We start from the raw sequence: 12,656 nt of genomic DNA, 5'->3' as shown, positions 1-12,656 counted from the left end.
ACTTGAGATCAGACACCATCCTTCCATTTTGTATTTTTTGAAAAACCTTATTAGAATTTTCTATCTTTGTCACATTCCCTCTGACCTATGTGCAATTTTGTAATGGCTCTTGTATTATTATTTTAATTGGTGGTCGCTAAATGTGAACATGGTACTTTTTTTAGTTCACCTTTATTAATATTAACTTTACTACAACTGGGACCCTCTAGTTATGGGGTACTGATGGCTCTGCTAAAATGTCAGCCCTGTGCAAATGGCTATAGAGTGACCAGGAATAATGGTGATTTTATTTGCTTGAAGTAAATATTTGACAATGTTCTGTTGAATGGTTTCTAAAGATTAAATACATATTCCCTTTAAAAATCTTGAAAATTTGACTAACAAATGTGAGAGAGGCATGACTATTAAATTGTTTACAACTCCACTTTTTTATTAAGCCATGAAAGTATTTATTGTGGTCTATTCCAGTCCATGGTAGTGGTGAGGCATCCAGGCTGCTCACTGTACACTGGTTTGGCTGTTTGTGTGTGTTAAATAATGACACTGTGGCAAATGAATTAGAAGTAGACTCTGGAGAATGAGAAACCAGGTAGGCTGCAAGTTCAGTGGTCCAGCAATGAAAATATAAAGGATTGTACCAAATGAGAATAGAAGTTTTAGGTAAAGTGTTGCATGGAAATTTGACAGGGCTTAAATACTTCTTACAAGTTGCACTACTTTGAACTTGAGAAGATTTGGTCATTAAAGGGGTGTAATTATAGTATTTACCTTATAGTGTTGTTATGAGGATTCTATAAGTCACTGAATGTACAAATGCCCAGCACTTAGTACGATGCTCAATAAATGATGGCGATTAGGTTCCTCAAACTTGCTATCTCTTCTGATTGTATGTTGGGTGAATGTAAATGCTTTCTCTCCTCTTGAAGGAATTTGGGGTATTTGTAGGTAGGGTGGGAGGGTTTTTTATTTTTATTTTTTATGGAATACTTGGACTTCCTTTGAGACCCTGAAGGTAAAGCTGATGGAGTTTTTCTGAGAAGGAAAGGAGGATACAGAGAATGAACGTTGCCACCCCCTCCAGTCTCTCAGTGACGTCAGTCATCTGTGGGGTGCTGTGGGGAAGATGGAGCAGAAGATGAGCGCGTCCCCTGCACTGCTCCCAGATGCTATGGGGAAGACGAGGCAGGGGATCTTCTTCCAGCCTGGGACATTCTCCGGTAACTCTGCGCCTTCATTCCCCACCAAGGTCTTGAGCTCCCCTTGCCTCATCTGGGCCCAGATGGGATTCCTCTTCTCCCCACAAATGTCAGGTACTCAGAATTCATTTCTTTCGGGCTTCTTTCCCCGCCCCCTGCACCGACTGCCTTGTTTGGGTGGGGATAAAATCTTCTCAGGTAAGACTGTTGACTTTCGGGTCTATTGTGGCTATTAGGGAATTAAAACATGATGAAAGATGTTTGGTTTGACCATGTAAAGGTAACACTTCTTTCAGGCACTTACATATTCTTATCATTAAGGATGATAATATCTAGTGGTCTGCTAATAGCTTGAGTAAGGCTATTGTACACTGACTCTGATTTAGTTGAACAAGTATCATGATTGTCTGTTCATTTATTATATTATAATGATATTCAACTCACAATATTTGTAGTAGAAAACAGAGCTAGTGATTAATTTTGTGGTCACTCAAAATAGTTAAGATTGGATGCTTAAAGTTGTACTGATCCCAGAAAAGCATGTTCTTAAAAGCGAATCCATTTCTGTGGCTGTGAACCTATTGTCAGTGGGTCCTATTGGGTAGGTTACTTCGGTTAAGGTGTGGCTCAGGGTGGGTTTTAATCCTCTTTTGAGGAGTCCTTTGTGAATGGGCTGAATACGGAGAGAGAAAAGGAGGGAATGCACAGAAGCAAGAAGTTGGAAGCAACAAAATCAGGAAGAGAAGGGAAGAGAGCAGCAGATGCTGCCATGTGTCTTGCTGTGGAACAGAGGAGCCCAGGATCACAGTCGTCTTGGGGAAGGACGGCACCACCTTGAAAATGCCTAGACCGGGACATTCTCATGGCCTCACAACTGGAAGCCTGTAAACTAATAAATCCCTATTGTAAAAGCCAACCCATTTTATGGTATCTGCATTTTGGCAGCCTCGTAGACTTAGAACACCTCCCAAGCCTCCCACAGGAGACTGTTTATTTTTAATACTTCCTGGGAGCAGTGTTCCTTGTCCTTTTTTATGTGCCACTGACCCTGTCAGTTAAAAATCCAATACATGGCAACAGCATTTTCCCCAGAAAAATGTGTAGTTTTAGATTTGACATATAAGTTTGGGATGTTCACAAAATCCCTTGTCCCCTTAAAATCTAGGTTAAGAACCCCAGTTCTGAAAGGTTTTACTTTTTAGCTTTTTTCATTTGCTTTCGGATACCATCTTTGTGGACAACTGAATAAGAATGGCAAACAGTTTTTCAGTGCTTGGTATGGGCCAGACACTGTTATAATAATAAACTATAAGGATCATTTAAAGCTGAGTATGTGTGTGTGGCATTTTTCTCCAACTTCCTTGCTATTTGTTGTAGTCCAATAAAAGGAAACAAGGGTGTGGTGGTAAGACTGTAAAATGTCCACTCTTAGACCATTTGGAGCGCACTCAGCACTCATTATATTTTAGAGACAAAAGCAATATATTGCAGTAGAGGGAGAAATTAGGCAAAGTTCTTTAGTACACTTTTACAGGGTTGAGATAGGACAAACTTGCTTTCGGTAGGGGGTTCGGAGGGGAGTGGAGAGGAAGGGGAGAAGATACATTTGAGTTCCTAAAACTAATTTGGCAATTTGTAGAAAATGCCTCAGGAAAGATAAGAACTGTGCGTCATTAATCTACTTCAAAATCAGCAATCTAAAGGCTATCAGGAGAGTGAAGTTTATAGCATAATGAACACAACGGACTAGTTCTTATGTTCATTATATAGGACTGTGTTTGAGACTCAGTTTTGACTCTCATGAGCCACTTGATATAAATATGCAACCTTCCTGACACTCTTGGTGGAGTGGAGCTCCATGGCTGGTCTAAAAAAAATCACGCAGTTATAATATCTTTCAGGTATCAAGTTCACAAGACACTACACCGAAGTTTATCTAAATAAATCTTTCTGTTTTTCATGTCTGGGTGAGATTTAGTTATTCTTCTAGAAGTATTTATGAAGGGCTGTTCAGGTAGTAGTTAATTCATTATCATCATTTAAAGATGACTTTCTAGTGCCTAAAACTCTGCATAACTATAAATTAGTTCTCTTCCATTTTTCTATGTCCTCATTTCCAGAACAGTGAGAATTGGCACTTCAAAAGGCCCCTGAAGTTTTGAGAGATCAGCATGATCAGGAAGAAAAACAGGGCTAGAGGAACACACAGACATGCTAGGAAACTTTGGCATTTTAAGAGAAGGAAAAATTACCATTTGAATAATAATCCATATTTTAATGTGGTGTACAGAAATGAGAAGTAAAAGTAAAATTTTGTCCAGCAGAAATTCAGAGCTTCTAAATACATTTGCGTTAGGAATAACATAAAATTGAATATGCAATAACAATATATTTAATAAAACTGAAGTTGAATTCAACTTACTGAACGCCAGCTCACGGTGTAGTCTCCATACACACGTCCCCGTGAGCGCCCGAGAAGCAGTTCCCCATACCCGGATCTGCAGCTGGAGAGTTCAAACAAGTGACGACAGGAGTGTTAATCATTTCCCTATCAGGCAATCTTTCTTAGCTAGAGTTGCTGCTAAAAATGAAATCACCCCCCTCAGGTTTGAGTGCAGTTAAAAACTTTCTACTCCACTCGCACTGCAATTTCTCCATTCTAAGTTAAGCGCATGGAAATCTGTTCGGCAATTCCTTTTTCGGCACTCTTTCCATTAGTTGTTCCCACCAGCTGGGGTTTATCTGATTGTGTGGCCATGGAAACTTCAGGATAAAATTCAGTGGCTGAGGGCTGAGTGAAGTTTATGCTGGCCGTGGGCATGAAGTGGGTAAGTGAATGGACATCTTCATTGCTCTTGAGTTAATGTTCTCTTATGCTTGGGTTGCATATGCTGTAACAGGTAGAAAGCGTAATCTCACAATTACAAATAACCGTTTAGATTTGCTTGAGAGCTGTTTGTAAGTGATCATAGGCTGAAAACAAGAAGTTAAAGTGCACAATTAAGCGTGCATGACCAATAAAATTGCTTCAGTTTCCTCTTGAAAAAATATTTTATTAACTGAACAGCTTAAGTTACTTGAACTGTTATTAAAATGTCCTCATGCATTGAAGTAACAGTAGACTGTTCAGTAAATTAACTGGAGACAATTTAATATGAATGAAAGGACATAAATAATTTTGATTATTGGAAATAGCTGAACTAGAAATTTGATAAAACATCTGTTGGCCGACTTAAAATGTCACGTAGTCCTGGTTCTAATAGAAAGACTATGTATTTCTATTCAGGTGGGTAATTTTTTCTTGTTTCTTGAAATCTATTTGAAATAGTCATAATAGTTTTATAAAAAAATCTATATAAATATTTTAATTACTTTCTCTCCTGAAGAGAAAAATTATATTTGGGTAAAATAGAAGAACTTTCACAAGAAAAATAGTGACTTTTTCTAGCCTGTTTCAATTGTGGTGAAATTTATTTCTAGAAAAAAGCAGATTTCTCTTTTTTGAGGCCTGGAACAGTCTTGGACATATGGAAAATATTTTGAAAGTAGCTACTGGTTATTTCTCTTTTTTCAGTCTGTATTTGTATTGGATTTTAGAATATATACATATTTCGTCACTTGTAAAAATCTGTTTAAATAATCATTAAGGAGTGATGGATGAGAAAGGAAGTAGAAGATTGGGTCTTTATGTGGTGGGAATTTAACTCATATCTTTCCCATCAAGAATCAGACTGTTCCATTGTGGAGAATGTAAAACTTTTCTTCTGGGTGTTTGCAAAAGCATAGGGATAGCATGTATATATATTTTTTATAATATTGCTCATCATAATGAAAACCTGGAAACCACCTAATGTGAGTGAATAGGATAGCTGTTAAATACAAAGGATCGCTACATGACTCATAAAATAGAACGATGTCAATCTATATGTATTAACAGGAGATCAGTAAAAGTTATTTTTCTAAGTTTAGTTTTTAAAAAAGATATGTTTCAAAAAATAACTCCAATTTTTTTGTAAAAACAAATAGATGCCAGTATCTACATTTCTATATCTATAGGACTATTCACTAAACCATTTACAGTAGCTATTTTGGGGAGCTGAATGAGAAAATTTCTTTTTTACCTTATATATTCTAAAATGCTATGGGCAGGGCATTTGCTTTTATTTATGGCTAAAACCTTAGTGCATATAATACTGCCTGACACTTAATAGGCACACAATAAATAGTGTTGAATAAATGAATAAATAGATTTATGGTAATATTTTTAAAAAATCATCATGGTGGGCAGGCCATGGTGGCTCAGCAGGCAGGAATGCTTGCCTGCAATGCCAGAGGACCCGGGTTCGATTCCCGGTGCCTGCCCATGTCAAAAAAAAAAGAGAAAAAAAAGAAAAAAAAAATCATCATGGTTAATTGTCAGTAGATAAAACCCACAAATACTTTATTTTTTTTTAAGGAAGAAAAACAATTTAGGACAATCTCTAATCTCCTTTCCCTTTCTATTGTCTCTTTTCTACTTCTTGTAACACTTTCCCTCAGTTTTCTAGTTAATTTTGGTTCTGAGGGAAATGAAAGTTTATGGAGCTTTATGAGCATAAAAGCGAGTTTATGCTCACTTAAAATTTTCTGCCTTGTCTTCTTTTCCTTTTCCTTAGGAGTCCATTTTATCTAGCAGCTCAGATTGCTATTTATCTTTTTGTCTTTCCAATTTGTCATCAAGTCCTGGAGAACAGAAACCCTGTCTTATGATACTTTTTGTCCCTTGTACCTAGCACAGGCCCTCACACACAGGAGTGTGGTTTGTTGCTTGGGATTTTTTTTGCAAACATTTGTGCAGTTCTTAATTATGGTATGCCACTGTAGTCCCTGCTTCTAGACCAGGCATAGCATACAATAGAGTCACAATACATGTTTGTTGAATTAATGATTGGTACTTGATTCCAGGACATAATCTCTGTGTATACAGGTGGCTAGAATTGGTTCTGAGGGAGAAAGGAGGAAGTTTTATCAGTTTGGGATTCTCTTGGGTGCTAATGACAAAATATCTGACTAAAACTAGCAGAAGCAGAAGTGGTTGAGGTGGGAACATTATGTTGTATATGTTTCCACTATTTTTTTTTAACAAAGAGCAACTAAAGAGACAATGAAATACAATACATGATCCTGGACTGGGTCAAATACTGGAGGAAGAAAGGCTCAAAAGGACATTATTGGGATATATGAAAAAATTAGAATATAGATAGTATGCTTTATTTCAATGTTAAATTTCTTGAACTTGACAGCTGCACTTTAGGTATTTACATAAGTGAATGTCCTTGTTCTTAGGAAATGTACATGAATGTATTATATGTTCAAGGAGCATGGTGTTCTCGCAAGTGTTTAAAAATAGATGGATGGATAGATAGAATAATTCAGAAAAAGTGGCAAAGTATTAAGATTGGTTTATTTGAAGAGGGGTAGTTTGGAATTCTTTGTGTGGGTTTTGTACTAATTTTGCAACTGTAAAATTGAAGTTATTTCTTGTTCTGTAAGTTTGAAATTATTTCAAAGTAACAAGTTTAAGAAAAAAATGAGATTTATTAGGTAGCATTACAGTTTAGTAGTGAATTTGGCTTGAGAAATAACTATATGCTGAGTTAGAATGATTTTGAAGTCTCTGCATCTCTCTCTCTGTCTTTCTCTCTTTTATTCTGTTTTCAGACAGGCTTTCTCACTGAGGTTGTAAAATAGCTGCCAGAATCCCCAGGAACCATATTCTTTCAGATTCATATACAGCAGTAAAAAACAAGTGTCTTTGCCTTCTCAGCTGTCCTGGTAAACTAAATTGTGAGACACAATGAGTGGATGAGCACCAACTTTGGCCAGGGAAGCTAATGAGTGAGTTTTAGGAGTTTGCAGGGTAAGGGTAAAGCTTAAAGCAGGCTGAGTGGACTGAGGATGGGAAGGGGTAGATTCCCAAATAAATATCAAGGCTGTTGCCATAAAAAGGGTGAATGAATGCCTGATAGGCAAACAATAAATGCCAAACACAAAAGAAGATAATGATTTCTTTTGCTTCTTTTCTACTCTCCCTTACATAAATATATTCAGGTATGAAGAAGTTAGATATGCAAGAACCCAAATAAACTCAAATTCTAAGTTGTACATATAGGTATCAATTTAAAAGGAGGTGTATGGAAAGATGGAAAGAGAGGACTATATGAATTGATTGAAGCCAAAATCCTTGTCTAGAACCGGACTAGACCATTCTATGTAGGAATTAAATCAGACTATCTAGTGTTAATTTTGGTAATAAATAGTAGTGAAACATTGTGAATGTAATTGGTATCACTGCATTGCAATTAAAATGGTAAATTTTATGTGGTATATGTGTTACCATAATACAAAAATGAAAAATCACATAAAAAAAGATAGTATTGGGACCCAAGCATCAGTACTTTTAAAGCTCCCAGGTGAATTGGGTTATAACTAAGTGTAAAAACCAATGGTCTAGAGAGGTATCAGGGAGAATTTATAATAGTTTTGAAGGTACTGGACAAGTACTTTCAACATAGCAGATTCTCAGTAACATATCTGCTGATCTTATTTAGAGGAGGAAAGAGATATAAATGGGCAAAGTGGCAGATATTTGTTGGGTACCTCCTTGGTGGTAGGTATTATGTTCATTTCTCTCTATATATAACATATGATATATAATATATAGTACCATATAATATATGAAATGATATATAAATATATATCTCATTTTTATATGTGATCACTTAATCTTCATAGTTTTTTTTTTAAATCTTCATTACATTGAGGAATTAGAGGTTCAAAGAAGCTATGTAACTTGACAAAAAGACAAAAAAAAAATGAGGAAAATAGGTCAGTCACCCTCAGATTTATGGTCAATTGATTTTTGGTTACCAAGGTTAGCAAGTCTGCTCAAATAGGACAGAACAGTCTCCTCAATAAAAGATGTAGGGAGACCTGGATATTCATAACCAAAACAATGAAAGAGGACTCCAATCTCATACCCTATTCAAACATTAACTAAAAATGAACCAAAGATCTAAATATAAGAACCAGGACCATAAAACTCCTAGAAGAAAATATAAGGAAGTGTCTTCAAAGTCTAGGGATAGGCAGTAGTTTCTTAGACTTTACACCCAAAACATAAGCAATGCAAGGAAAAATAGATAAGTGGGCACTTCTCAAAATGAAATGCTTCTATGCTTCAAAGCACCTTGTCAAAAGGGTGACTAGCTATTAGGGAAATGCAAATCAAAACCACAGTGAGAAATCACTTCACACCTACTAGAATGGCCACTATAAAAAAAAATTAGAAAACTACAAGTATAGAGAGGATGTGGAGAAATAGGAACATATGTTCACTGCTGGTGGAATGTAAACGGTATTGCTGCTGTGGCGAATAGTGGTTTGGTGGTTCCTCAGGAAGTTAAATATAGAGTTGCTGTACCAGTTTGAGAGGATTATATGCCCTAGAAAAGCCATGTTTAATACTGATCCATCTTGGGGAAGCAGCTGTTTCTTTTAATCCCTATTCAGAACTGTAGACTGGAAACTTGATTAGATTCTCTCCACAGAGATGTGGGTATTAACCTTGGATTAGAGGGAGATGTGACTCCACCCATTCCAGGTGGGTCTTGATTAGTTTACTTGGATCCTTTAAAACGGAAGAATTTTGGTAAAAGCTTCAAAGCCATGAGAGTCCATGCCACCAGAGACCTTCGGAGATAAAGAAAAAAAATGCCCCTGGAGAAGCTTCATGAAACAAGAAGCCTGGAGAAAAAGCTAGCAGATGTTGCCATGTTCGCTATGTGCCGTTCCAGATGAGAGAGAAACCCTGAATGTCATCGGCCTTCTTAAACCAAGGAATCTTTCCCTGGATGCCTTAGATTGGATATTTCTTTAGCCTTGCTTTAATTTGGACATTTTCACATGTAAACCATGCAACTTAATAAATTCCCCTTCTTAAAAGCCGTTTCATTTTTGGTATATTGCATTCTGGCAGCTAGCGAACCAGAACCATTGCCTTTTGACCTGGCAATCCAGCTACTCAGGATATACCCAGAAGATCGGAAGACATGGACGTGAGCAGACATTTGCACACTGATGTTCATAGCAGCATTATTCACAACTGCCAAAAGATGAAAACAAGACAAGAGTCCATAAACAGATGACTGGATAAACAAAATGTGGTATATAAGTATGATGGAATATTATTCAGCAGTAAGAAGGAATGAAATTCTGAAGCATGCAGCAATAAGGATGAACCATGAGGATATTAAGTGAAATAAGTCAGACACAAAAGGACAAATATTGTAGGATCTCACTGAAATGAACTAATTATAATATGTAAACTTAAAGATTTAAAATATAGAACATGGGTTGCCAGAATATAGAATGAGGCTAAGGAATGGGGAGCGTTGCTTAATATGTGAAAAATGTTTAATTAGGTTGAACTTAAATGTTTGGAAATGAACAGAGGTGATGGTAGCATGTTATTGTGAGAATTATTAAGAGTGCTGAGTGGTGGGTGAATGTGGTAGAAAGGGGACGTTTAGAGTCATACATGTCACCAGAAGGAAAGTGGGAGGTTGATGCATGGCAATGTGTAACACAGTGAACCTTGTGGTGGGTGATGACTGTGATTAACAGCAGAAACACAAAAATGCATGAACTAGAGCAAATGTACAACACTGTTATAAGAAGTTAATAATAGAGGGTATATGGGAAAAAATGTACTTATTGCAAATTATGGGCTATCATTAACAATAATATTTTAGTACTCTTTCATCAACAACAACAAATGTGCCACACCAATATTATGGACCAATGAGGGGTGGGGATAAGGAGTATGGGAAGATTAGGATTTTCTTTTTTACTTTTTATTTCTTTTCTGGAGTAATGAGAATGCTCTAAATTTAATCATGTACGCATGATGTATGCACAACTATGTGATGATACTTTGAGCCAGTGATTGTATACTTGAAATGGTTTTTATGGCGTGTGACTGTATCTCAATAAAATTGCATTGCAAAATAAAACAGAGCAATACAAAAATAAACGAATAAAACAAAACAAGCAAACAGAAAATCCAGGTCTGTCAATGTTTCATTTTGCCAGGGCTGGTATGACAAATACCAAACACTGGTTGGCTTAAGCAACAGGAATTTATCATCTCAGTTTTGGAGACTAGGAGTATGAAAACAAGGCTTCCACAGACCATGCTTTCTCCCAGAGTCTTAGCATTCTGGGTCTATTTTATTGCAATCCTTGGGATTCTTTGGTCTGCATCTCTGCCACCATGACCTGGCAATCTTCAATCTCTGGTTTCTCCTTCCCGTGCTCAGTCATCTGTGTCCCTGTCTAGATTTCCTCTTCTTATAAAGCCTCCAGCCATATGAATTAAGGCCCACCCTCATTCAGTTCGGCCTCATCTAACTTGGATATTCAGAGATCTTATTCATAAATGAGTCTACACCTTAATTAATAACAACATCTTCAAAGGTCCTATTTACAAATGGGATCACACCCACAGGAATGCAGAAGATTTATGTATATCTTTTGTGGGGCACATGATTCAATCTCCAACAATAAGACTCCATAGCAAATGTCAGGCAACTGTTTAAATATAAACTCAGATGCTGTGTGTGTAGCAATTCAATTTATTTATGACTAGCGAATACAGTATAGGCCAGGCATGAAGACAGCCCTGAAAAACTGACCGAAGTGGCCGTCATCTAGCAGAGGCATTGGCAAACTAGGGTCTATGGGTCAAATCTGTCCACTGTATGTTTTTGTAAATAAAATTTTATTGGAACACAGCCACAACCATTCGTTTGTATATTAGTCTATGGCTGCCTTTATGCTATAATGGCAGAATTAAATAGTTGCAACAGATACCTTATGTCATGCAAAGCCTAAAATATTTACCGTCTAGCACTTTACAGAGTTTGCTAACCTGTCACCTGGGAGTTTACATTTTTATGTGATCAGCAGTTCTGAGAAGGGATGAAATTACAATTATCAATGCAGGACTGATGATAAGTCTTATGATAGTTATGAGTAGGATTCTTCCATCCATCTACTCACTCATTCAATCAATAAACATTTATTAAGGACCAACAATATGCCAAACACTATGAGCTCATAGTCTGTTGGGCAGATCTAAAAGAAAAGAAACAACAGTTGAAATACAGTGCAATAAATTCTGCTGTGAGAAATAAGACACTAAAATATGATGATAACTTCTCTCTCTGCCTCTCAGCTTCATGTAGGCAGGGTTTGATTCTGTAGTTGCTTATCATGGCCTCAGCCCCTTGCAGACTGTCTTGTATGCAATAGAGGATCACTAAACATTTAATGAATGAACTAATGAATCTATGAATGTGGTAGAGGTAAGCATAGGATGCTGTGGGAACAGATCTAAACCAGAATGTGACGGGGTGGGGCCATGTTATGGAGCTGAAGAGGTAGAGGATGCTTAGTCTGTGAAGAGAAAAAATTGGGAGTAGGAGGCCAGCAAAGATAAAGGGATTGTAGTACGAGTTCAGTGGGCTGGTCCTGTGGAACTGGGAAAAAAAAAAAAACAAAGAAAGGAGGGTGATCCTGGGCTGATTTGGTGGGAGATTTGATTTGAGATCTAACCAAAAATCTATTCAGTTCCTGGCTTATACACCTCCAGAAATTTCCTGCTGCCTACAGGATAAAGATCAATGCTCCTTGGTGAGGCCTTAGGTCTTCCATAATTTGTTCTCTGGAGATTCACTCTTAATCTCTCTTATTCCCTCACCCTAATTTCCAAATTTTACACTTTCTGATTGTGCTTTGTAGTAGCTTAACTCTTTGCTTTTTTAAAAGATGTGCTGTCCTGTTATATCTTTCCTTTCCTTTCTGTACCACTCATTATATAAAGTCCAATTCAACTATGACTTTTCCACCAGATTTTCCCTACCACACTGCTTTAGTTTGTAAAAGCTACTGGATTGTAATGTCACAGAAATGTAATGGCTTTATAAAGGGGGAATTTATTAAGGTGCAAGTTTACAGTTCTAAGGCCGTGAAAATGTCCAAACCAAGGCATCCAGGAAAAGAGATCTTGATTCAAGAAAAGCCTATGGCTCTAGAACACGTCTGTCAGCTGGAAAGGCACAATGGCAACATCTGCTAGCTTTCTCTGGTCATTTCATAAGGCTTCCCTGGGGGTGTCTTCCTTCTGCATTGCCAAAGGTCTCTGGCTGTGTGGGCTCTGTTAGCTCTCTAAAGCTTTCTCCAAAATGGTTCCCTCTTAAAGGACTCCAGTAAGGAATCCCAGCTTGAATGTGTGGATGTAAATCTCCATGGAAACCAACTACTCAAAATTTACCACCCACAATTGAATGGGTCACATCTCCATGGAAACAATAAAAAAGATCCCACCCAGCAACATTGAGTGAGGATTAAAGAAACGGC

At 37.2% G+C, this 12,656-nt stretch overlaps 1 protein-coding gene across 1 annotated transcript in view; it reads left to right on the top strand.

The window, feature by feature from the left end:
- The first annotated feature begins 3,674 nt into the window (after positions 1-3,674).
- The window catches only part of TRPM6 (transient receptor potential cation channel subfamily M member 6), a 218,955-nt gene continuing 209,973 nt past the window's right edge, over positions 3,675-12,656 (top strand). Inside the window, exon 1 of the mRNA XM_077148441.1 lies at positions 3,675-4,024. Coding sequence (XP_077004556.1) covers positions 4,001-4,024 — 24 coding nt within the window. The 5' untranslated portion in view covers positions 3,675-4,000. The remainder of the gene's footprint in view (positions 4,025-12,656) is intronic.

Source organism: Tamandua tetradactyla, chromosome 2 (genome assembly GCF_023851605.1).
Source record: "Tamandua tetradactyla isolate mTamTet1 chromosome 2, mTamTet1.pri, whole genome shotgun sequence".
Taxonomy (NCBI): Eukaryota; Metazoa; Chordata; class Mammalia; order Pilosa; family Myrmecophagidae; genus Tamandua; species Tamandua tetradactyla.
Note: the sequence above shows the minus strand (reverse complement) of the source record. Positions and strands in the feature narration are given on the sequence as shown.